Source organism: Onychostoma macrolepis, chromosome 18 (genome assembly GCF_012432095.1).
Source record: "Onychostoma macrolepis isolate SWU-2019 chromosome 18, ASM1243209v1, whole genome shotgun sequence".
Taxonomy (NCBI): domain Eukaryota; kingdom Metazoa; phylum Chordata; class Actinopteri; order Cypriniformes; family Cyprinidae; genus Onychostoma; species Onychostoma macrolepis.
The window spans coordinates 10,100,742-10,124,984 of NC_081172.1; the positions used below are offsets into that span (position 1 = coordinate 10,100,742).

At 35.6% G+C, this 24,243-nt stretch overlaps 2 protein-coding genes and 2 long non-coding RNA genes across 11 annotated transcripts in view; 3 read left to right on the forward strand and 1 right to left on the reverse strand.

The window, feature by feature from the left end:
* The window catches only part of lrriq1 (leucine-rich repeats and IQ motif containing 1), a 41,144-nt gene extending 35,450 nt beyond the window's left edge, over positions 1-5,694 (forward strand). For 4 of the 8 annotated variants that reach the window (XM_058751113.1, XM_058751112.1, XM_058751114.1 and 1 more), the window contains 4 exons: positions 324-453; positions 602-662; positions 942-1,059; positions 3,616-5,692. In XM_058751113.1, the coding sequence (XP_058607096.1) occupies positions 324-453; positions 602-662; positions 942-1,059; positions 3,616-3,749 (443 nt within the window). In that variant the 3' untranslated portion in view covers positions 3,750-5,692. Of the gene's footprint in view, positions 1-323; positions 454-601; positions 663-941; positions 1,060-3,615 lie in introns of all 8 variants that reach the window. The other 4 variants (XM_058751117.1, XM_058751119.1, XM_058751118.1 and 1 more) reach the window with 2 other exon arrangements.
* Positions 5,695-7,683: 1,989 nt separating this feature from the next.
* alx1 (ALX homeobox 1) lies at positions 7,684-13,279 on the forward strand. Its single transcript, XM_058750605.1, is given in 5 exon segments — positions 7,684-8,456; positions 9,633-9,925; positions 10,566-10,694; positions 12,540-12,613; positions 12,615-13,279. Coding segments are annotated over 5 exon segments (954 nt in total). The 5' UTR covers positions 7,684-8,251; the 3' UTR covers positions 12,868-13,279.
* A 937-nt stretch (positions 13,280-14,216) lies between these two features.
* Positions 14,217-23,279, reverse strand: LOC131523944 (uncharacterized). Its single transcript, XR_009266886.1, has 3 exons — positions 22,970-23,279; positions 21,280-21,341; positions 14,217-14,466 (listed from the first exon to the last, which is right to left on the reverse strand). It is a non-coding gene; the product is annotated as an uncharacterized LOC131523944 (long non-coding RNA).
* Positions 16,041-19,561, forward strand: LOC131523945 (uncharacterized). Its single transcript, XR_009266887.1, has 3 exons — positions 16,041-16,653; positions 17,757-17,955; positions 18,321-19,561. It is a non-coding gene; the product is annotated as an uncharacterized LOC131523945 (long non-coding RNA).
* Positions 23,280-24,243: the final 964 nt, after the last annotated feature.

Genomic DNA, 24,243 nt, shown 5'->3' on the forward strand with positions numbered 1-24,243 from the left:
TGACATGTATTGACACTGTCCATAAATCTTCCTACTTCCTACGTACTCATTTAGTTTTCTTTTTTTGCTCAGTAGGCGTAAATATACACCACAGAAGTTCCCGAAACAACTGTCATTTACATTTGCTATCCACCACGCAGACTGTTTTTTCTGCTTCTTAGTCATAGTCCAAAATTATTGCTTTTTTGATTAACTTGGTGCTTATCAGGAGTTGTCTGGCAAACAACCCCCCTTCAAAATGTAATGTTTATTTCTGTAAATATTTAAATGGATGTGTCAGAAAAAAAAAAGTGTTTTTCTTCTTGTTTTCATGTCAAATGCAGTTCACCAAGCAGTGAATGAGGTTCACAAATTCCCGAAAGCAGAGGAAAAACAATCTTACAAGGAGAGAACTTACCAGTGGCTCCACACACAAGCAGTCCATCCCAACACAGACTCCGCAGGCACGGGACGGTGAGACACACTGCTCTGAACTATATTCTTCTGAAAAATATACACACATATGGAAGATAAGTTATTAATAGTTATAATGGTCTCCCATGTTGTGAATGTGCTATGGTGTAAATTGTGTTAGAGGTAATCTATTCATTGAATTTTTTAGGGATCATTTCCTCCCTGATATTGGCCAGGATATTCTTAATGGTGGGAGGGTGCAGCTTGTGGTAAGAGCTATTATTTTTTTATCATTTATTATACTTAAATCTGCACACTAACATGCCACCGTTCACTTTTTTACAAGTACTTTTGGATTCTATGCTAATTAATTGTAAATTTAAATTTAAAGTAAATACTTTGAAAGCTTTACTAACAATTGCTGCTATTTTCAGCCCTGTAAATATTTGTTTATAGGAGAGTAAATTCATGCATGTTCGTGTATGTGAGTGGTTGCCTATACTTTAATATGTTAATATGCCTATACTTGTATCTGTGTTTTTTCTTAGGCCATAGGGGACAGCGACGGTGGAGATTCAGGAGCAAGATTTTGGACTGACTCCACTAGTGTCTCTCCACCTCTTAAAAAGCACACCAAGCCTCGAAGATACTCAGCTGAAAACACAAGTGAGTCTTTTACTTAAAATGCATTCTATCAAAATAAAATAACATAACATAAAATGAATAACAGCTAAAAAAAAAAAAAAACTACCAGTCTTCTTTATACTACCAGTCTGTACTACAAATACTACAAATACAAATACTACAAATATTCAACATTAAAAAATAATTATTCCAATATAGTTTGGAATAATTTTTTTTTTTAATGTTGAATATTTATGAAGAATAATTTGACACCGGAGTAATGGCAGCTGAAAATTCAGCTTTGCTATAAACAGTTGTTTTAAAATGTAATAATAATTTTTCACAACATTACTGTTTTACTGTATTTTTGATTAAATTAGCACAAGGGACTTTTCTCACTAACATTAAAAAATCTTAATTATTCCAAAAATTTGACCATATTTTCCATTTACATAAAAGTTATAAGGTATGCAAACATCACATTAACATTAGAAACATCTGTTCCCGCATTGTTGATAATATCATACAAGCAAAAGAGTATGTTTTTTGAAAGCAGTCAAACTCCCTTCTCCACTTCTGTTATGAATACATACAGCACACCATTGGATACTTTTTTTTTTTTTATTACTATATCTCTTTTTCGGCGCCAGCTTTCGGGTTCTATTTGGAGCATCATCTCCATATGATTTATCCCAGCAATAATTTCTGAAATGTTAAGGGATGGGATTAATTAAGGAAGAATTTTAAAACACTGCAGACTTCACACAATGATGTGAAGTTAAATCATGTGGGTCAGGTGCCAAATCAAATATTGCACACAGAGTGCAGTGGGTGTGACGTGAAGCACACGATGGAAACTGACATGACTGTACACATCATCTGGCTCACTTGATAACCCATTACAACTTCACACAAATCCGATTTCACACAGTCGAAAGCCACTTGACATCAACAAGCACTTTTGTTATATATGTATACATGTATATAAATATGCAGCTTTGTAATTTTGTTCCACCTTATTGAAAAGTGAATGCATGATAAACATGTTTTTAATTTTTTTATGCTTCTGGTAAATGCAAGCATGTTTGAGAATATGTATGTGTATAATTGCCTATGTGCGCGCGTGTCAGCTTTACAGACAGATGCCGGGGTCGATGAGGGGCCGGGGGGGGTGTTGTAATCTCTCTTTCAGCAGGAAACGGACAGCAAGAGACCTCTGACAGCTCGCTGATTAAATGCGAGCTCTGTCACACACAGGACTTACCCTGACAAAGATCCCACTGACTGACACAAGCAGGTCTCAGCGTTTTTAACACAGTCATGTTGCACTGTGAAGGCTTTTCACTGTCTGTCCTAATGAAGCTAAATTGGATTCTGATGATGATTTGAAAATGAAATCCACGAGGATGCTGACAGCCTGACTGACTGAATGACTGACTGGCTGTCTGAATGACAAACTGAATCAAGCCTTTCACATAGAGGTATTTATAGGTGATTTATTGGCGAGAAGGCTGATTCTACAGATCAAAGAGAACTGAAAAGATTTATTTATAAATAATTCACTTTACAGTTTACATGCAAAACCATTCCTTTATAATCCACAAATATCACTACTCATTTTCTGAAAAAAGAAAGTTTTATTCCCATTATGAATTAGTCTGTTTATCAGCTAACATAAAACAAATTTTCCCAGCTCTTCATAGGCCTCTTGTCATTTGAATTAAATCATCGTGAGTCATTAGGTCATGAGCACAAATTTGACATGCTTAGTACGATGTTCAATTACAGTAAGGACTCTATAAATACTACTTAGGTTTAATGCAACAAGATACCCTCTACTTACTGGGGCCGAGCCATAAAGAGCAGTTTAGGGAGCCATAAACGTTTTCATTATGTGTAGAGGAAATCTCCCGGTGCCTCATTTTTTGCCCTCTTTCAAAGGTAATGGGAGCAAAATGGCTGAAAACAATTTGTTTGGTCACAGCGGTTAAGTGAGTGTGTGGCCGTTTTATTAAATATCAGCCCACAGAACATGGGCAACAACATGTGTCTCTTTGAATATAAACGTCCAGGGTTTGAAGTGCGATTAATACCCGTCGAGGGCAGATGTCTACTTTTTTTCACTTTAATCGGCAAAGGCAGGGAACAAATGAAGACAAATGTAGTAAAAACAAAAATTTGTGTTAGCTTAACAATTACTACATTTGTAAAATGTATTACATTTATTAAGATCCAGGGACCAGAAGAATTGCTTGGCATTGAATCTTTGAAATAAAAATAATTGATAATTTTTTGAATTCAGAAACATATTGTGTTTTAGAATTATGTGCAGGAAGATAAGTGGTGCACGGTAGCCTCCCGAATTGATGAAGTTTTCCTTGCCGTTTCATTTTACCGTGTATGAATTCTTGCTGAGTGCAGCCATGGGTTCTACACGTGGAACGCATCAGCTACAGAAAAAAGCTTGCATTGTTCTATGCGTTTTAAAGAACTGTGCTTGTTGGAAACTCCATAAATGTCAGTAAAAGTCTTGACAGGTGTATTAGCATTATTGAAGGTGTAATTTTTTTTTTATAAAAATGGCCTTTGTCTCCACAGAAACAGAAGTGCCTTCACCCACAAGAGTCAATTCAGCTCCGATCCAAAATGAACGCATCTCGTTCCGGGACATCCCAGTGCGACACAGTGGAGGCTGGGGTGGAGGAAAGAAGAGAGCCAAATTGAACAAGTAAAAAGATAACTACATCAGCTTGTGTTTGTTGCACTGAGATAATATTGATTCAGTTTGTTCTTTTGTTTTCGCCCTTCGTATTTGTGGCTGTGTATATATTCAGAGTGTGATGGATGTCTTGTTGATGTAAGCCCTTAACAAGACTTACAATGCACATTTGATCTCCGCTGAAATTCCTTGCAGCTGCTGTTTTTACTAAAATCCAGCTTCCTCTCCTGCAAATGAATTAGAAGCAATGGATGAGATATAGCCCAAATATCTGCAGGCGGTCACAGGATATGTATTGCTTTCAAGTATCACTCCATTTAACATGAGCACTGCGAGCCATGGACTGGGTGGAAACCATTTACAAATGACATGCTTAATATGCAGACAATGACAGGCAATAGAAACCAGCTCGTTCCTGTTTTAATTTACTTTAGGGTTTTTTCTTTTTTTTACACTGGGAATTTTTGTTGTTCTTAAAGCTAAAAATAAGAGGATGCACATTTAATGAAAGTAATATATCAAAGATCACTGTCAATAAATTATTTGCTTTATACACAGTTCTGCTTCAAACACTTATGTTGTAATCTCTCATAAAATGCATCTATGGCAAACAAGTCCAAAAATAAGTAAAAAGAAATGCATACATCAGAGTTAAAAGTGTTTTCTTTAGTGTTAGTGTCAGATAAGGATATCCTTGTTTGTGTATTTTAATTTGGATATCAAAAAGCTGAGTGTTCACAAACAGTGGTTGGAAAAGAGCTTTCAGGCACCAGCTTAAGGCTCATTTTTATGCCTATAGAAATGCTAAAATAAATCTTGAAAAGGGATGCCTTATTAGTGGGAGTTTTGGCATTGTGTTTGGGCAGACGGCCCATAGGTCTCGTACTTAATCCAGAGACACTGGCTGACTGCTGTGGTATTGTCTTGTTGAATACAAATACATTTAATATTGTAAATAGATATAAATATAGGTTACACTTTATTTTGATAGTCCACTTTAGATATTCTACTGACTATAAGTAACTTTGCAACTACGAGTGTGTGTTTATACAGTATATATTTTATACTTACACTCTCAGAAAAAAAGGTACAAAAGGTTAAGGTTCGAAAGGATACCACCCCAGTGACAGTTTTGTACCTTTTTTCTGAGAGCATAGACTAGATAAAGTACATAGATAGACAGACTATGACTGCAAAAAGGTTATAGTGGGACTCCAAAGACAGTACATTTCCAAGTTTCCACTTTTGCTGAATCTCAGAATAACAGACTGAATCCGCAGACTGATGCCAGCGAGTAATTCATGCCAGTTGTTACCCACAGAAAACATAGGCAAACCATGAGAGATAATCTTTTCAAGTGCCAGCGAGAGCAGATCTGAATAAGGTTAGTAAAACCCTTCAGAGTCATATAAAACCTATTGGTTTGTTTGAGTTTCTAATAGACTACGTTGTATTTAACTGCCCGGGAACACATTATAGGGAAAATAAATACTCATTGAATAATCCTTCACACTAAAGTGAAGAGGCCTTTCAAACCAAATTTGACTTTGCAAGCTCAATGCATCTGGTCTGACCTGAGCAGCTCAATCGCAGCAGCTGGAAGAAGTGGCTGTGGCCAAACCGTTTATTATCATTTTAATTACTTAAGTGACTGCAAAGGCGTATGTACACAAACCCAGCTGACACGCTCACACTGACCTCTGACTTTCACTAGAGATTCATTCTGTCTATAGTACATAAGAGAGCGAGAGAGGGAACGAAACAGAGAGAGGTAATAAACAATGGCAAACATGTCAGTGGCCTGAAAGCCTCATGTGGCCAGTACAAAACCATTAATATGATTTAAGAATGTACCTTCATAATCAAGAAAAACACTAACATCTCTCTGTACCAATTTGACAAAGCTCAGACTAAGGAGATCCTTGAGTCATATAATTGTTATATAACACACACACACACACACACACACACACATATTATTGTATATTTTTGATCATTTCAAGGACATGCAAGGATCATCACATACAATTTATAGGTGGCAGTATGAATATTTGTTAATGTGATATAAAACATATTACGTTAGCAAATGTTAATTAATAATTGAAGTTTGTTAAAACATATAAAACATCAGTCCAAATGCCTACCTGCCTGCAAAATCAAAAATAATAAACAATAATGATACAAAAGACTCAAATTGGAGAATATTTACTCTGTAATGTGACAGTTTTTCCCTTTTTTATTTTGTTATTAAAAGGAACAAATGGCAGATCAAATGTTTCAAATATCTTATATCTTTAATGCTCACTTATTTGATTTTGCAATATTTCTTGATATACTTATGAACTCAACTGAGTGAAATTAGGCTGTAACTCATAGCATCTTCTGCACTTTGATGTGCTTTATTTTTAATGCGCAGACAAAATTTCAACAAACCACAGAGAATTTCTCACATTTTCCCCTCAGCAAGGGGTCCAAATAGAAGGTCATTTCAGAGCCTTAATAAGAAACCCCCCTGCTACTTAAGAGCACCCCTATTTATTTTCATTTTTTCTTGGAGTGGCACCATCAAACCCCAAGCATTGTAAGTGACCCTTAGATATGGCTAGCCTGGCAGGTGGTAAGGTTTTGCTGGCAGAAAGGAGAGGGCTTCTCTATGTGTGATCTCTTACAAACTCTTTAGAGTGAGGGTGGTATCGGATGACGCCCTTCCTGTTTGAAATACACACGTTCAGGTGGTCGCAAAATCATTTTGGTGCCGAGTTTTATAGTCTCGCATTCAAAAATCGGCCTCATGCTCACTCTGTGTCTACACTGTTGCTGTCGGACTGTGTAAAGCTCTGCGTTGTTTGCCTTATCAGTGGATTTTTTTTTTTTTTTTGGATAAAGCCAAGCGTGTCAACTGAGCAAAACTATTGATAAAAGTAGCAGAATAAATTACGCTATATAAAAGGCCCTTTTTAATTTTACGCGTGTATGATCATGCCATCGTTTTTCTTACAGGTTCTATATTTTCCTCTAGAAAAAAATCTATGTAACTTGAAAATGTTTAACACATTTAAATATGTGTGACAAAGTGATAACTTTTTTATGTATTTTTATTTAGGTCATAGTAACAGGATTTCTGTGCTTTGGCTATATGCGCTGAATACCGTCGTTATATTATTCGTTTCTTCATATTGTCATTTCATGAGACCCGCAAACACAGGTTTGTCGTGCCAAGGATGTTGGGTGAAATAATATAGCCTGCATAGCCTATTCATTCCACTTAATATGGAACATAATCTTTATAAATAGGCTAATGACTATATTTTTAAAATTGTGAGAAAAGTTTAATAGTTTGTTAGGTACACATTGTTTACAATATGTAATTATGTAAAAAATGCTGTAGTGAATACCTGTTTACTGGTTCACTGAAAACTTATATTTGTGTAGACGTCTTAAAATATTTTATTGAATGTGTAGGCTAACAAGGCAATATTCAAAATATTAAAGATTATTGAAGCAAAACGTATAGATGATATATAATCATTCTAATAATAGATCAAATAAAATATTTTAAAAACATTTTGTAATTCAATGACATGAACCTTCAGAAAAGAAAATGTATTTGTCACCGTCCCAAATGCCGTCCCGTAATGCTTTTCTGGAAAGCGCAGCTAACCTTTTTTGTATATAGCCTATACCGTAAATTAAAATAATTAATTGAATAAAATACAATAAACTGGAAAAATAAAAATGGGTATTTTAAAGTTATTTCCCCATTATGAACAAAAAAGTAGTTAAAATAAATAACACTAAATTACGCGTTGGAACAAAGATGCTATTTTCCAAGTTAAATAGGCTAATAAATACTTATTTGCAGTGTTTTAAATACGTTTTTTTCCTACAAACGTTACCCGGTAGGCTATAATGTTTTGATTTTTTTTTTTTTTTCGTTTTTTTTCTAGTCATCGTGATATCAGGTTAAATTTAGGCTATTAACAAAATGAAATAACTGCAAGTAGCCTAAGTTATACAAAGTAAAGTAAAATCTGTTTTACCCTATAAAGATTTACTCTCTACTGTTCTTCATAAAGAACTGTTCTTTAAACAGTCGCCAACTTTTCTGTTTACTGAAATAGCCTGTTTACGCGGTTTAACACTTTAAATAGCGCGCAATAGTCTACTTGAGTCGGATTTATCAGTTAAGCTAAATAATCATTAGCGATATCCAAACACACTGAAAGCGAAAGCAAGTGTAATTGTTTCATTTCGGGTCATCTCAGAGTTTCATAAATCTTATTTAGTGCTTGTGCATGCGCGTGGGTGGAGTTTCACCTTCTCCATATTCAGAAGTTGGGTGGCTGCTTGAAGCTCGCACTCTTTGCCGTATAAAGAGAAGCCCTCGGTCTCTTTAAGACAAGACAAATTAACGACTTGTACAAATAATTGGCCGCATTGCTTCATTTTTGACATCACTAAAACATTTATGGTGTCCACTGACGCGCTTCATGCTTGAGACGAGGCCAGAGGACCATGATGGAGTACTTGAGCGACAAGTTCTCCTTGAAAAGTCAAGCGATTAAAGGCAGCGATTACTACATGGACCAAGTCATGGAGACTTTAGACAATGTGCAGTACTACAACAAGACATCACCTAAATGCGTCCAGGCCTTCTCGATGCAGAGCAATGATCAACACACCTCCATGGACAGATCGTCTCCGTGTGACAACCAAAACAGTAAGTCTGATTAAAAAAAAAAAAAAAAACACACACTCACAAAGTTAAGTTAAATGTAAAAAAACATTTTGCATAATATTTAAAGATTCTTCGGTGTTTTTGCAACACCTTGGATCAGTAAAGAATGTTATATGGTTCTCCAGATATTAGGGAAGTTTTAAAAGTTTCTTCAGGTCAATGCACTGGAGTCGTCTAGATTATTTAAAGTACCGATGTGGACGGCAGAATGTTCTCCTGGCACCAATCTATAAAAGTCGTTTTAATAACTTTTATTTTTAACAAAATAACAAGAAAACCAAATTACATTGCATTTCCAGTTACAGAAGCTATTTCCAGTTTTGCATTTCCGACAAGAAATGTTTTACCATTTAGGCTACTAGCTGTTGTAGGCTACATATTAGTACGTTTATGATGAAATAACTTGTATGAATTAAATGTAAAAAGTGCATATAGCAGGTTTAACCAATAGCCTATGTAAGATTTACATTTTCAATATTTATTTCTTTTTTTCTTTTCTCAATTTGTTTCTAACAACTAAAAAAAGATGACGTTTTTTAAAAGTTGAGAAAGAAAAAAAGAAAAGCTGAAAATATGTTTAACATATTTTCACGGAACGTGGCCTTTGTCTAATTCTTTATAACTTTAAATAAACTTTGCTCTTTAAAAAACAAAACAAAACAAAAATATATATAGGCTATATATATATTTTAGAAACATTGTTATCTTATATCCGCTAATTGTTTCGTAACTTTTCATTAAAAATTTTTTAAAAAGTAATTCGTAAACGTAAAGCTGCAAGTAAGTGATTTATTTACATTTGAAGATGAATATTCAAATAAATAACCTAAACAATTTTTACCTCATTGTACGTGGACTAAATGGGCAAACATATTCAGTCTACTTTCCTTTCATTATAAAGTTACAGTGGCCGTTGATAAATGTCCATGAGCATTTTCATATTTTTTTATGCCTATATGCATATTTATGGTCATATTTAAGGTTTTCATCAGTTTTGAAATTATCATACGATGTAAAATTACTCAATGCGGTTGTTTTTATGAGAAAATTATTCCGTGTTGGGAAAAAAAAAAAGTTTTAGATGTAGTTTTAGATATAGGGTGCTGCTGAAGATTTGTGTAATTTTATGTTAATTACCCATATTTTAATAATGATCAGGCGTGAATTACTGCGCCCCTAAAACTGAAGACAGCAGCCTGCACGCGATGGAGAACTGCTGCAGCATCAGAGTCTCACCGGCCACAGCCGGACCAGACAAAACAGACCTGGACGACATCGGCGAAAAATGCGACAGCAACGTGTCGAGCAGCAAGAAGAGACGCCATCGCACGACCTTCACGAGCGCTCAGCTAGAGGAACTAGAGAAAGTCTTCCAGAAAACCCATTACCCAGATGTGTATGTGAGAGAACAGCTGGCCATGAGAACAGAGCTCACGGAGGCCAGGGTTCAGGTAACTGCTCACTTTCATTTGTGATAATTCTCTGAAATTCCCTGTATGTCTTTTTAGACTTCATAACTCTCAGGCCTGACTGAGAATAACGCCATTACATTTGAGGTTTAAAAAGCTTTAGTTGTCACTAAAAAATTCAAATAACTTTTTTTTTAGTCCTCATGCATGCATTCCTCACCGTGAAAAAAACAAAACAAAAAAAAACCCCAACTTTAATTTTTGCCTTAAATGTTGAAGTTAAAATGAAAGTGGTCCTAAAGTTGCCGTGCAACCTGCACTTTATTGCGCTTTTCCAAAAGTAAATTACCGATTAACAAAGTCAATATAATGATGTGATCAATAAAATAGATGCATATAAATGTTTTATGATGAAAACGTTTTACATGCCTGACATTTAGTACCTTTATTTTGTTATGGATCTGTAACAGATAAAGTTGATGAACTCAATATCACAGCCCTGTGAATAATTATTCACATTTACACTACACCAACATATTTTAATAAAAAAAGAAAAAAAGTACACTACATAACGAAGACAAAATAATAAAATAAAAAATAAATGCAATTCTGTAAATTTGTGCTTATATAAAATATTTAATCATCAATTTTACATCATGGAAAAATAACTTTTCTTTTTTAGGTATGGTTCCAGAACAGAAGAGCCAAGTGGAGAAAGCGAGAAAGATATGGACAGATCCAGCAGGCCAAAAGCCACTTTGCGGCGACCTATGATATATCAATGCTGCCCCGGACAGACAGCTACTCACAGGTGATTCACTTGATTTATCTGCACCATGCTTTTACAAAAATATTTGCAAAAAATAAATAAAATCAACCAATGCATGGCGGTCTATTAGGTCACCACTACTCGAATGCAAAAGAATGCTTTCCCTGGTGTTTTTAGCAAACCATCATTGCTATTGTGCTTTATCGTTCTATATATATATATAGTAATATTTGTCTAAAAATCACATTTATCATACATTGTGTAAGTAGGTTTCATGACCTATTTTGTTCAACAATTATTCTGATCTGATTAGAAAATTTGACTGTAAAGTCACAAAGTATTTGAGCAAATTTCAGCGAATAGCATAGGGTCCTTACAGACACAAACACACTGAATGAATTGTCGACAACTGGCCTTTCAAGCTTTAAACAGTTTTGACGGGTGTGGGCAGTCAGTCAGCCTGCAGAGAGCTGTCTCACGCTAACTGACAAAAGCTGTTGGGAGGATAGGAGATGAAGATTTAGATGGCACCACGGGACCTCAATTTCCTTCATCAGAGAGTAGATTCCTCACTCGTGTGTTTTCGATAGTCACATAAAAAAGCCCGTGCCTTTATAGGACAGGTCTTTGTTGCATGTTGTAAGGAGAGGTGGGAGGGTGCTAAGCCTTGTGTTTGTCTTATGCCCAGATTTTTGTGGTAAACACAAATGCATTTTTGCGGGATGCAGGGTTTGTTTTTAAAAGCCTGGTCTGGATTTATTTAAAGTCTTGGACATAATTGTCACTGTATTTTAATGTAGATTGAGGGTGTATCTGATATGATGTCATCGCGGTTTATCATGAAGCATTTTCCCAGGCATACTAAAACGCATCGATTTAAATTTTCAAATTAAATTAACTTTCCAAATCACAATCCATGTTTATGCATCATAAATTTCCAAACATTTGGATTTCTTTATTTTGATTATGGATTTCTTTTGCTTCATGACTTCCTGCTCCAGCTCAAGCCTGTTGTTGTTGTTTTTCATCTCCTTTTTAATCTAGACATGTAGCCAACTAAAGTGTTATTGTCTTTCAATCATTTGCTTCTTAAAAGGGGTTTTCACGCAGGTCGTTCTAGACCTCACTTTTAACCCTGGGTAAAGGAACGTTTCACATTTGTGACACAGAGGCTGGTCAGCACTGCTTTTACCTGGGGTTATGAAACCCTTCAACGGAGCAGGGTTAGCACCGTTTTTGCACTGTTAACCCCATATTGCCATGCCAGACATGTCCAGTGTGAAACCACGCTGTGTTAAATGTTACCAGATAGCCAATCGTGTTCCTCATATTCACATACCTTGAACGGTCACGGAAACAGCACGCATTGTAATAACGGTGGTTCAGCGTTTGAGGGAAGCTAGTACAGTCAACAGCATTTATGAAAACAGATCACGTGCTGCATTCGTTTAATCAACGTCACCCAACATATGGAAATAAGAACGTTAAACCGGGGTTCAGGAATGTACAGTGTGAAACGTCATAGTTTATAAACAATCAGTTTTAATTGTTAACCCTTGGTGAAGTATGAGCAGTGTGAAACTTAAAAGCAAGATAACCCAAGATTAGGTTTACCTGGGTTTTAGAATGACCTTACAAAAAAAAGTACAAAAGCTGTCACTGGGGCAGTACCCTTTCAAAAGGTAGCCTACTGTAAGGCATTAATATGCACACCTTAGGTAGCCTACTAATATGTACCTTTAAGATACTAATATTCACCCTTAATAAGGAACAAAGGTGTACTTTTTTCTGAGAGTGCAGGGTTAACTATTATAGGGTGAGAAGCCCTAAAGTGCTGTGATTTTTCATAATGCATTTTGATTTTACTTTATTCCTCCTTCCACACAGATTTCCAACAACTTATGGACAGGTCCCACTCCAGGCAGCTCTGTAGTCTCGTCCTGCATGATCCCGCGCGGTTCCCTCCTGCGTGACGTCTCCCTACCCCCACTCGCCGAGAGCCGGTGAGCACGGTTACGTGGGATTCCCTAACCACCAGCAAAATCAGTTTGGAATGTCTCTCAATAACTTCTTCGCCGATTCACTTCTGGCTCCTTCACCGAACAGTCATGCCGCGTTTGAGACCAAACCTGAGTTTGAACGGCGGTCCTCCAGCATTGCTGTGCTGCGGATGAAGGCGAAGGAACATACAGCCAACATATCTTGGACCATGTGAACTCTGAACCTATTCTAATAGTGCTGATCTGAACAGTTTTCACCTATACTTTCATGAATTTGTTTAATTTTATTTTATTTTTTTATTGGAACAACAAAAGATATCAGCCGTAATTATAGACTGTTCAAAAATTCTGGAAAAGTTTTCTGTCCTTTCAAAAATAATTTAATTAAGAAACCTCTTGATTAAACGGTAGTTGTTCTTATTTTGTTTTAGCATCTCTTGTTGTTGTGAATATGAAGGGTACGGAACTCGACAGTATTATACTCTCATGACTTTGACAGAGTTATGGCCGACATACTAACACTATGTCTGTTTGCTTTGCAGCAAAGCTGTTTAATGCTCTCTAGCTGTGGCTAGTCTGTAGTGCCACATGCAAAGGAGCAATTTTTTATTTTATGGTAATAAAACTTCATTAAAATTAGTTTACTGTATGTGTTTCAAATTTTTTCATTATCTTAGTTCCTTTGTTTTGATATATATTTTAAAATGTAATTTATTCCTGTGATGGCAAAGCTGAATTTTGCAGCCATTCAGCCTTGAGTGTCACATGATCTTTCCGAAATTATTCTAATATGCTGATTTGGCGCTTAAGAAACATTTCTTTTTTTCTATTATTTTCAATGGTAAAAACAGTTGTGCTGCTTAATAGTTTTGTTGAAACTGTGATCCCCCGTGATCATTCTTTGATGAAGAGGAAGTTTAAAAGAACAGTATTTATAAAAAAAAAAAAAAGAAAATATATATATATATATATATATATTTATTTATTTATTTATAGTAAAAAATGTTACACTTCTTTCCAAAAAAAAAAAAAGATCTTTTGAACAGTAGTGTAGGTTCTTTGCAATAGTTTTTAAAAAATAAAATTATTTAAATGAAGTTATGATCTTATATCTGTATACGTTTTTGAGTAAATTGAAAAAATAAAACAAATAAAATAGTGTTTAAAATATTCTGAATTAGTATTGACCTTAGTATTCACTCCTCTGCTGACACTTTCCTGCATATTTCTCCTTTTGAGATGAACACAACTTTATCAAGTTTCTCAACTGCTGGAGTAACAGTAAACTCTTCATTTGTATAAACCCAGTAAATACCAGTATTTATTTATTTAAAAAAAATAACACAGGGATGCATATTCTAAAAAGAACATCTTAATCTAAAAGAAATGTAATCATATGAGTTTTACATATACAGTATGTAATGAGTTTAAAAACATCTAATCATTGAAGTGTTTTTTATTCTATGATTTACTTGATAAAAGCTCACGTATTATTTATTCTTAGTATTTTGTATTGACTGTTGTGACATGAACCTTTGTTAATATTTGTGTATTTATACTTGCATTGTAATCTCTGTATCTCTCGGTCACTGGTCCATCATTTTTCTGGATCCACATCTTCACTGTAAGACTGATGGTGCAGCACATGTGAGGCAGAAGATCCCAGCACACTCTGCTGCAGATGAGATCCATCAGCAGCCCGAATGGGTTTGACCCTCTGGGGTGAGCCACGCTCATTAATAAAGACCCTCACACGCTCGGGGGAGTGAGACACGTGAAAGAGACGGATCTCTCTGCTGCCCAACACTCCAGACCTGCAGTTGGGAGGGAAAAAAAAAAAAATCTAATTTTAAAGCACTAAAGACATTGATTACAAAAATGTACCTATGCGTTTAATATTTCCTCTTTGATCTTTCTTTAAAATAAAATACAAACAGATTGCTATTATTGTGATTAGATAGTACTGAAAAATTATTTGGTCGTTTTTACGTTTGCGCTCGTAGTTTAGTAAAATAAAAGGATCTCACTAACCGTCATAAAGTACACATAACGAATAAAAACAATCTGGCTTGCACACAGCAGGTATGAATTTTGTGAAAGACATTTCTAAGATAAGCTGGCAAGTGCAACGACAAAAACAAAACACACAGGACTTTGTGTAGAAATTGATGCGATGCCTCTTGTCCAACATTTTATTCCCTGATTATGAATGACTGTTCTCCAGACGATTCCTTGATGGACATTCTTGGCCCTACTCTACATTCAAGCACAATGTGGTCTTTATAATTACAGCACACAAGTAAACACATTTAGTATGTATTTCTCGTGGAAGGCTTATTCAGTCCTCTCAACCCACACGTCCAACTGGTGCTGTACCAAAGGAAACAGCACACGTCAGACATGTCGCGTCACGGTCAGAGGTAATGTGTGACTGTAATTCTTGTTTTGTTTTTATTTGTATATTTGATTTGAAGGTATCAGGGGCAATTACATTCCAATGGTCAAATTTTGCAATCCGGTGCAATAATTCACCCACGTTACATTACACTCACTCTGGGCAATAATCATGATGTCCAATAGAGTACAATGACTGGAAAGTGGACAAATTCACAAAATAAATAAATTAATAAAAACTTTAAAAGGACAAAAAGGAGATACAGTTCCTTATATGTTAATGGTAAAACAATTATGAAACACAAAGCAATAAATGAAAACGCAGAAATGTGAAAGGTAATGTACAACAACGTTGCTTTTACTGACAAACAGTGTAATTGCATAAACTGTGTAAAAAAATAAAAAATTAAAACACTTGCCCTGGACCTGAGAACAGCTGAACATTTTAGCTGACTTTTGCCAAAATGAATGCCAGTGTGGTTTTATTGTGTAATAAATACTGTTCTTTTGAACTTTCTATTCATCAAAAAATCATGAAAAAAATATAAAGCACCACAACTATTTCCAACATTGTTAATAATAATGTCCAAAAATAATGCAGGAATAAATTACATTTTAAAACATATTAAAATAGAAAACATTTATTTTACATTTTAAAAATATTTCACAATATTACTGTATTTTTGATCAAATAAATGCAGGCTTGGTGAGCTTTTGAACAGTAGTGTAATTTCAGAGCCCTAAAATACAGACAATGGGTGTGGGTTAGTGAGAGAAAAAGGTTTGTCTGTTATATTGTTAAATGATGACAATTTTTCTTCATATTCTCTGCATATGACGTTACAATATTATTTTACATATATTAACGCTATAGACCTGTCTCTAGTAACAATTGTCAGAAACAATATGCAAACAATGAGCTCATAAAGCAAAGAACAGCATAAGCATGGATCACTGCAGAACTCTTGTCTTTATGATACTGAATGTTCTCGGACTTAATATGAATCATTACAAGATGCAAAAGAAAACATGGCCTGTTGTGAAATATTGGATAATGCAACATTTAAGGACCTCTGGGGCACTTATGGCTTGTGTGCTACGAACTGAAGACCGGCCAGACAAGAATACACCGCTCTTTGCTTAAGTAAGTCACACTTCTTGTTTTCTTTCTATCCAAATGCCACATACATTCTCTGATAGACATTTCAGCTGGGTCCCATCATTCACAAAAACTCCCAGCATGCAGCGGGTCATGATGTTTTTAGCCCTATGCCGAGAGAGGGGCCAGCGATCGCTCTTCCTGCCAGGACAGTTATGTATGTTCAGTAGGAGCAGCGGTGCTAGAGTCCATACTGGGCTTCGTGATTAATGAAAGCATTCCCCGAACCGAGTCTCCAGCGCAAAAGAAGCCCAGTGAGTTATTGTGTGTGAAGTGATTTTTTTATTACCTTTTCACACAGAGCTGGGCTGTTTCAGAGAGCAACGTAAAGTCATATAGATCAGGAGGAGAAGCCGCAACGCTGGCGTCTATGATTGATGTAAATGCTAACAAATAGTAATGTTAGTACCTGAGACCCAAAAACAAAGAGGACAGAAAGACTGATCAGGTGAGAGAAACGTTACTAAAAATATCAACTGGAATATTTAAAGTGTTGAGTTTTATTTGAAACTCTAACACCAGATTAAGCTATAAATAGCAGTCATTTTGTCTTGTAAGGAGCACACAAAAAAGTTCAGCAAGGTAGGCTGGTCCATTGAATCTGTGGGCAGAAAGCCTTTACCTTCATTTGTTGTGGCTGGTGAGTCATTGTGAGCGTGTCAGGTTTGACGTATAACGCGCTCATGAATAGGCAGATGTGGCGGCACCCCGCTGAGATAACAATGTTTACTAATGCCATTGCCAAGAAAAACAGGGCAATTAACCATCAGAGACAAACAAACTCAATACATGACCAATTACCTGTGATGTCTAGATTTGAATATTCAACATTAAATTACATCGGTATATTAAACAATACTGCATACATTAATATTTCATTTTAAATGAAATGATAACGTTTTAGATAAAACCTGTTTATTACACATTAAATGCACACTTAATATAAAGCCAATTCCAAACCCATGACTTTCATTCATCAGTCAGCATATTTGACTGACTCATTAAACAGAACTGGTTCATAAGAGTCATTTTTTTGCAAATCGAACATCACGGCTCATGTTATGTTAGCACATGCTAGAGTTAATACAGTACATACTGAAACTGCATATGGATGAATACAAAGCTTTCTTGATTTTACATTACTGTCACACATTTTTATTTTTGTGGCAGTCTGCAGCCCTGACTTGCTAATAGTTTTAATCTAATTTTATGTTTTACCTAACATTCAAATTGTCCCGTCACATGCATTGTTATTTTAATATCATTGATCTACTATGAATTTTTTATTAATATTTTGAATAAGATTTTTTATATTTCGTTTTTTCCTTAACTTTTAATCATTTTGTTGTTTTTATAATTTTAATAATTTCTTTTTATTTATATTTTTTTATTAAGTTTTAGTTTTCAATTTTATATACATTATTTTATTTTATTTTTTGTAGCTTTTAGTTTGTTACACGCACACACCACAAATTAGTTAATGATCTGCAAAGCAAATGATCTGAAACCACAATCACGTATCAAATGACAAACAAGTGGTCTCTTCTCCAGTGACTGGAGTGGGACTCTCACTGAGTTCCCAGCAGGAGAAGAGAACCATCTAAAACCCTCAATCTCCATCATCTGCACTGGCTCATCTCTCTATCTGCATAAACATCACGACAAGCACTATTCCCTCAGCTTCACTACATGAAACCCCAGGAACAATCAGATCTGAAGAAGCTATAGCGAGTGAAGTGAAAATATGCGGGTTAGTTATACATCCCTCTTCTATATGACCTTTCTTGTTCACTTCTGTTATTCATGGTATTGGAGTTTGAATGCAGCTTACTGATCAAATAAATTACTATACATGTGATGTTTTGAATATAGGCTACATCCATCTCAGTCACTCAAAGTAATGGCAGAAGCCAAATATAAAAGCTTTTCTTCTTAAAGTCAGACTTTAGTTTAAAGATAAACGTGGTGTCTTGAAAGAGAAAGTAAGTCATCCTTTGATGATAAAACACATGGATCTCAAACCACTCCAAAAGTAATCTCTAGATTGCAGACAGTGACATATCACCTTGTCACGATCTCATGAACTAATGGTAGAAATGTTCATTTCTTATCAAGTATATTGATGTGATCTGCTGACCCTGTGGGCATCTGAAGCAACATCTCCAATGTCAAGCCAAGTCCTCCCACACGGCTCTTCCCTTCTCCTACTGGCTTTGAAGTTCATTCTCCTCAAGCTGGAAAATCTCAGGGCCAAGTCACCTCAAAGTTTAACACTGAAATATTAAAGATACGACTTCATAAAGCATAAAGTATCCTACATGTATAATTATTCTTGGGCTTGCCTTTAACCAATAAAGACTTTGTAAACCACGTATTTATCTTCCAGCAACTCCAACTTCATCCTCAGGCCATCTAAGATGTAAATGAGTCTGTTGTTATTATCGAACAGATTTGGAGAAATTTAGCATTACATCTCTTGTTCACCAATAGATCCTCTGCAGTGAATGGGTGCCGTCAGAAGGAGAGTTCAGTCTTGTGAAGTGAAAAGCTGCATGTTTGTAAAAAAACATATATATTGCTCTACATGGGTATACTGTATGTATATGGATAAAATTTGACATACTTAAATCCAACTAAAGAGCTGGGCGACAATATAGTTTTTTTTTTTTTTTTTTTTTTGTAGATGTCAGTGGTTTATTCTAAGCTTTTGACTGCTTTTGAAAGTTTATTCTAAACTTTCTGGACGTTTTGGAAATGATGCCGTTGTTTATTTGTGAAGGTTGCTGTGGCAGGTGATAAGAACTCCTTACTGTCCTTGTTCCCTAATGAGGAACATAATCACCTGTCGACTGACAGTGGGCTCTCGCCTCAAGCTAGACCCCTCTCAGGTGACGCTGCTGATTTTACAGATTTTCTCTGAAGGGGGTTATGTAACAGAGCCTGCCGGAGCACTGTACTGTAAACACAGCTCTGCTTCTTTGATAACCAATGAGTTCTTTTAATCAGGTCTGAGGAAAGAGCTTTAACACCCCCCTGTGGCTCTCATTATTGGGCCAGGGTGATGGGCTAAGTAGCTAAAGTCCAATCCCACCGAAGTCCCTTTGGGATTTCACCCCATGGGGTGCACAGAATCAAGAGTCTGATGGACTTAGTGGTAGTGCTGTTTTTTTGTGATTATTCTCTGGGAAACTAAAGGTCATGTTGCACTTAATCTAAAAGCCTAATTTGATACTTTTCAACAAAAATAAAGCAGTGGCTAACTGCTCTATCAGATGGATTTCATGAACAAAATAGGTAAAGCCACTGAAAAAAAACAAATCTGTGTTGAAAAAAGTGTTGAATCCTGCCACCTGCTGGTGCAGAATTGGTAATGCATAGCATTAAATTTGAAAAATCCTTAAAAATGGAAGAGATTTTGCATTTTCAAGTCAGATTCAAGTCAATTTCCTATGAGTTTTTAGAATGGTGGTGTTTGGTTTATGAGTAAAATAAAGTCTGTAGTTAACATTACTTGAATATATATATATATATATATATTTTTTTTTCCCCTATAGCATAACTAGATTTCCTGGTTAGCCTACAAATTGATATCGTGACTGAACAGCCCTATATAATTTATCAGCTTTGGATACTGAAATCGCATTTAGGAATTGAGTTTCAGTTGGCCACAACCTGCAGGATGTTGAAATGGAATTTTTTAATGGAATTTAAATGGAATTTACTACAAAGACAAAAAAAAAAAAAAGATTAATTATATTATTCCCTGATAAGTACAACACATATGACATTAAAATAATATAAAAACGAATTTTAAAAATTATATATTATTTGAATCATTGTTATTATAGTATAATCGGGGTACTAATATTGATTAATATTTTGAAATATTTTTATATTTTCTTTTTTCATTTTAATTTCATTTAATTTTGCTGTGTTTTGTCATTTTAGTAGTTTAGTTTAGTGCATCATTACTAAATTTCTTATGTGATATAACTATATATTTCTTATGTGATATAACTATAATTATATTATCTTAATTGGAGTTTTTAAATATTCCTTATTCTACATACATGTGACATTAAAATGAGCATATAATGATGAACAAAACAAAAAAACAGCTTATCTAAAATGGACAATTTTACAAAATAAAGTTTACAAAATATTCTTTATTTTAAATATCAAACAACAGCCTTGTTGAATATAGGTTAAAATATGCAGCTCTAAAAGAAGGGGAATGGAGGGTGGCAGGAGGATTCATATTTTTTTACCCACTTGTCACGACTTTCTTGAGCAAAATATCTTATGATATATTTTAATAAACCCTTTGAGAAATCCAGCCTCGAGTGTGAGGGTAAGACGCGGCTCTTAGAGGCAGGGGAATTGAGGTGGTAAATGAAAAACAATTTCATCTTTGAAGGGAAAGTGAAATTAGATTAGAAAAGCTACTTGAAATCTTCGAAATACCACCCACTTGTACGGTAACCAGGTTCAAGGTACTATTACTGTTTCTCTTCAGGATGCAGTGACAGCACAACTAAGGCTGAATCAAATGCACTCCTCTTCAAATAAGTGGCTATAATAGAAAAAGACTCATTCACTGAGCAGAAAAGTGTGAGAATTGAATCACCAGTGGGATGTAAAAAAACACACGAGTGCTTTTGTGTGTGTGTGGTGCTAACCTGAAAACTGGCTAAAACCAACACTGCAGTTTCACACTTGTGTATATCTTATTATCTGCTTGGTATGATATAAGCATACACAACCCATGTTGCATGCTGGGTTTTATCCTTCAAAGTTAAAAATATCTACCCAAAGAGTAAAGGCAGCCCTGTGAGAAAGATAAACGCTATCCTTGGATGATCTCTGAAAGTCAATGGAGTGAAATATTATCAATTCTGCCATAATGAACAAAGCTTTTGTTTTTTCGGCTTCACTGTAATAACCACATTCTCTGTCATTTGTCTTTTTTATGCCTGGATAAGACAAATTGAAATTGAATGGTTGTGAAGATGTTCATATTCTGTGAACATATTTCATTGGTGTGTGTTTGTCTGTGTAATTTTATGTTACATACATCATGCGGTGATTCATCATTTCTGTTCGTTCTCCATCAATGAGCAGTCTTCTGATTCACGTCTGGCAAAAAATAAAATACAAAGTTCACTAAACAGACAAAAAGGATGAGTCATTTTTAAAATCCCCAAACATTTCTTGTCTTTTTATATCTACCACTGCACACAGACACCTAAAATATGATTAAGTATTTATAGTTCTTGCACAGACTGTCTCTCATTTGTGACTACAAACAAATTCAGGCTAAGCAGTTTTGATTGCGCTCCTACCAGCAGATGGCAGTCTAGCACATGTTTAGCCTGAAGACATAAAGAACTTAAAACTAAACTGCATATGAAACCCTTCAACTCATTACAGGAAAGTTGTGATGTCCCTGACAATGAGCAAACTCAGCACCTGTGCTGTCTGCCATTTTAATCACTGAGCATGAATTTATCCCTCATGGTCCTGAGGGAGCGCCTGGTGTTTGTCTCTCATTAAAGCCTCCCTAGTGATTGGAAATGAGAGGCCACGCTCTGTGGTCTCTGCCAACCTCTTCTGCTTTGCGTGGAGAGGGGGGTCCCAGGGGTGATTGTGTTTTTCAAATATCAGTTCATCAGTATTCAGCTGCCAATCCGCCATACTGGTCAATCAGCTCAGTGTATGTGGTTTCACTGACAATCTTAATCTGTCAAGGCAAAGCCTATACGTGCATTTATAGTCTATAAATGAATAATAATATCATTCATTAGTTTAGTATATTTTAATATGCAATGCCTCAACCTAAAATCCCTTTTTCTTGACATACAATACATTTAAGTATATTAATTATAATTATGAAGAAATACTACCATTCAAAAGTCTAAGATTTGTAATGTATCTGAAAGAAGCTCTAATGCTCACTTAGGGTGCATTTATTTGGTCAAAAATACAGTAATGCTGTAAAATACTATTACAATTTGCAATATATGTTTTAAATTTTAATGTGCAATGTATTCCTGTGATGGAAAAGCTGAATTTTCAGTAGTCATACAGTCCTCCTTGTCACGTGATCCTTTAGAAACCTATGAAATATAATGATTTGTAGCTCATGGAATATTTATTATTACCAATTTTAAAATCATCTGTGCTTCTTAATTATTTTGTGGAAACTATGATAATTTTTTTTCAGGATTCTGTGATGAACAACCTGATCTCACAGAATTCCGTGTAATGTTCACGGACTTAATTAACCCCGAATCTGTGGTGGCATCACGGAATCGCCGAAAATTCCGTGATGGGCTCCCGATGTTTAAAGAGAATAAAATAGCCTTGACAGCCTACTTACACATAACTAACTTGCTCTCTCTCACCGGACTCGTGTGCGTGTATCGGTAAAGAAGGAAAGCAGGCAGTGGACCAAACCACTATGAGGCAAGGGAGGGGGGAATCAAAACATTTCTGAACTTAAAACGTTTTTTTTCGTTTATTTTGTTTTACTAATCACACAATTATTGTAAGTATATGTCCATTATATTATTTTCAATACACAGAGTCGCTTGTAATGATATTTTTAGGGGGGACAAGCCTCAGATGGGGGGTCCTGTCCCCGGGATTTACGCCTATGCGTGACACGCACCTGTAATAATACGGAGATTAGAAACGATGGAGGGGAAGAAAGCATCGCATTCTGAGGAAAACACAACAAGCTGCCAGCAGTCTCTGTTCCTTACCCTCATCCAGAAACGGCGAGTAGAACGCGACGGCAGCGTAGGCAAACAAACTCCATCACATTTCTATGGCGCCGAAAAAGCGTGGAATCAGCCATACAAAATCATTATGCATTAGACGTAAATAAATTAAAACAGCGACGAACACTGCTCTTTCTGAGTCCATCATTTGTGCTGTCCAGTGGGGTATGTGAATAATGGCAATAAAAAAATTAACCACAATTCTTAGCGAATAATAAGAATAATGAAAATTGCATGTAAACGGGAGTAAGAGCTTTGCTCTTGACATGTAAACATCAAAATGCGGTTAAGTCCTTACTCTGAATATTGGAAATAATCGCAATATTCGTGCGCATGTAAACGTAGTCACTGTTGAAAGAATTGATTCAATGACTCATTTATAAAAGCCTTGTCGCCACCTTCTGGCGTAATGATGTAACCTTCATAAAGAGTCTAAACTGATACACAGACTGACGGACAAGCGGAGTGATACACACAGTGAAAAGTCTCAATTCCCCATTTACACTAGTGTATTTTCGTTTTAAAACGCATAACTTTTGCTACGGTTACGCCTATTGTTTACACTACTCCTGCGTTTTCGAGGTCGAAAACGGAGACTTTTGAAAACGTTGCAGACCTCGTTTTAGTTTGAAAACTCCGGGGTAGCGTTTCGGTGTAAAAATCAACAAAAGAGCAATAGCCTATATGCAAGTGCTATAACAAGATTAGAAAGGCTAGTGTTAGTATTTTTTTTTTTTTAAGAAAACAAGCAGTTAGTAAACGAGTAAATGCATACGAATGCAAACTTATTGATTTTTATTCATTATGTGAGTTTTTAATGATTTAAGGATAATGATTGAACACAAATAGCCTAGGTTAACCATGGAAAACCAAACTGTATTGCATTAAACATAACATCGCATAAAGCATCGATTAAACTAAAGCTGTCACAGAAGCACGTATAATTGCAAACAAAATTTACTATGGCTGTTATTTATTTCGAAAGTAACCTTCACGTAGGATAAAAGTATGGGGAAAAGTCGTTTCTGCGACAACTCCAGCTATCCGACGCTCGCGTGCACGGCCCGTTTCAAACAGCCGCGAATCATATCGCACTCAAACGCGTCTTAAAAAAAAAAATTGAAAGCACAATGCGCCCGTGCTGCTGCTTCTGCACCGCTCACGGACTGCACTGCAAACGGATCCTCACTTAATTTCGTTCACTCTTTGCTGATATAGGCTACTGCACTCAATTGTCAGACACTATATAGAGATGT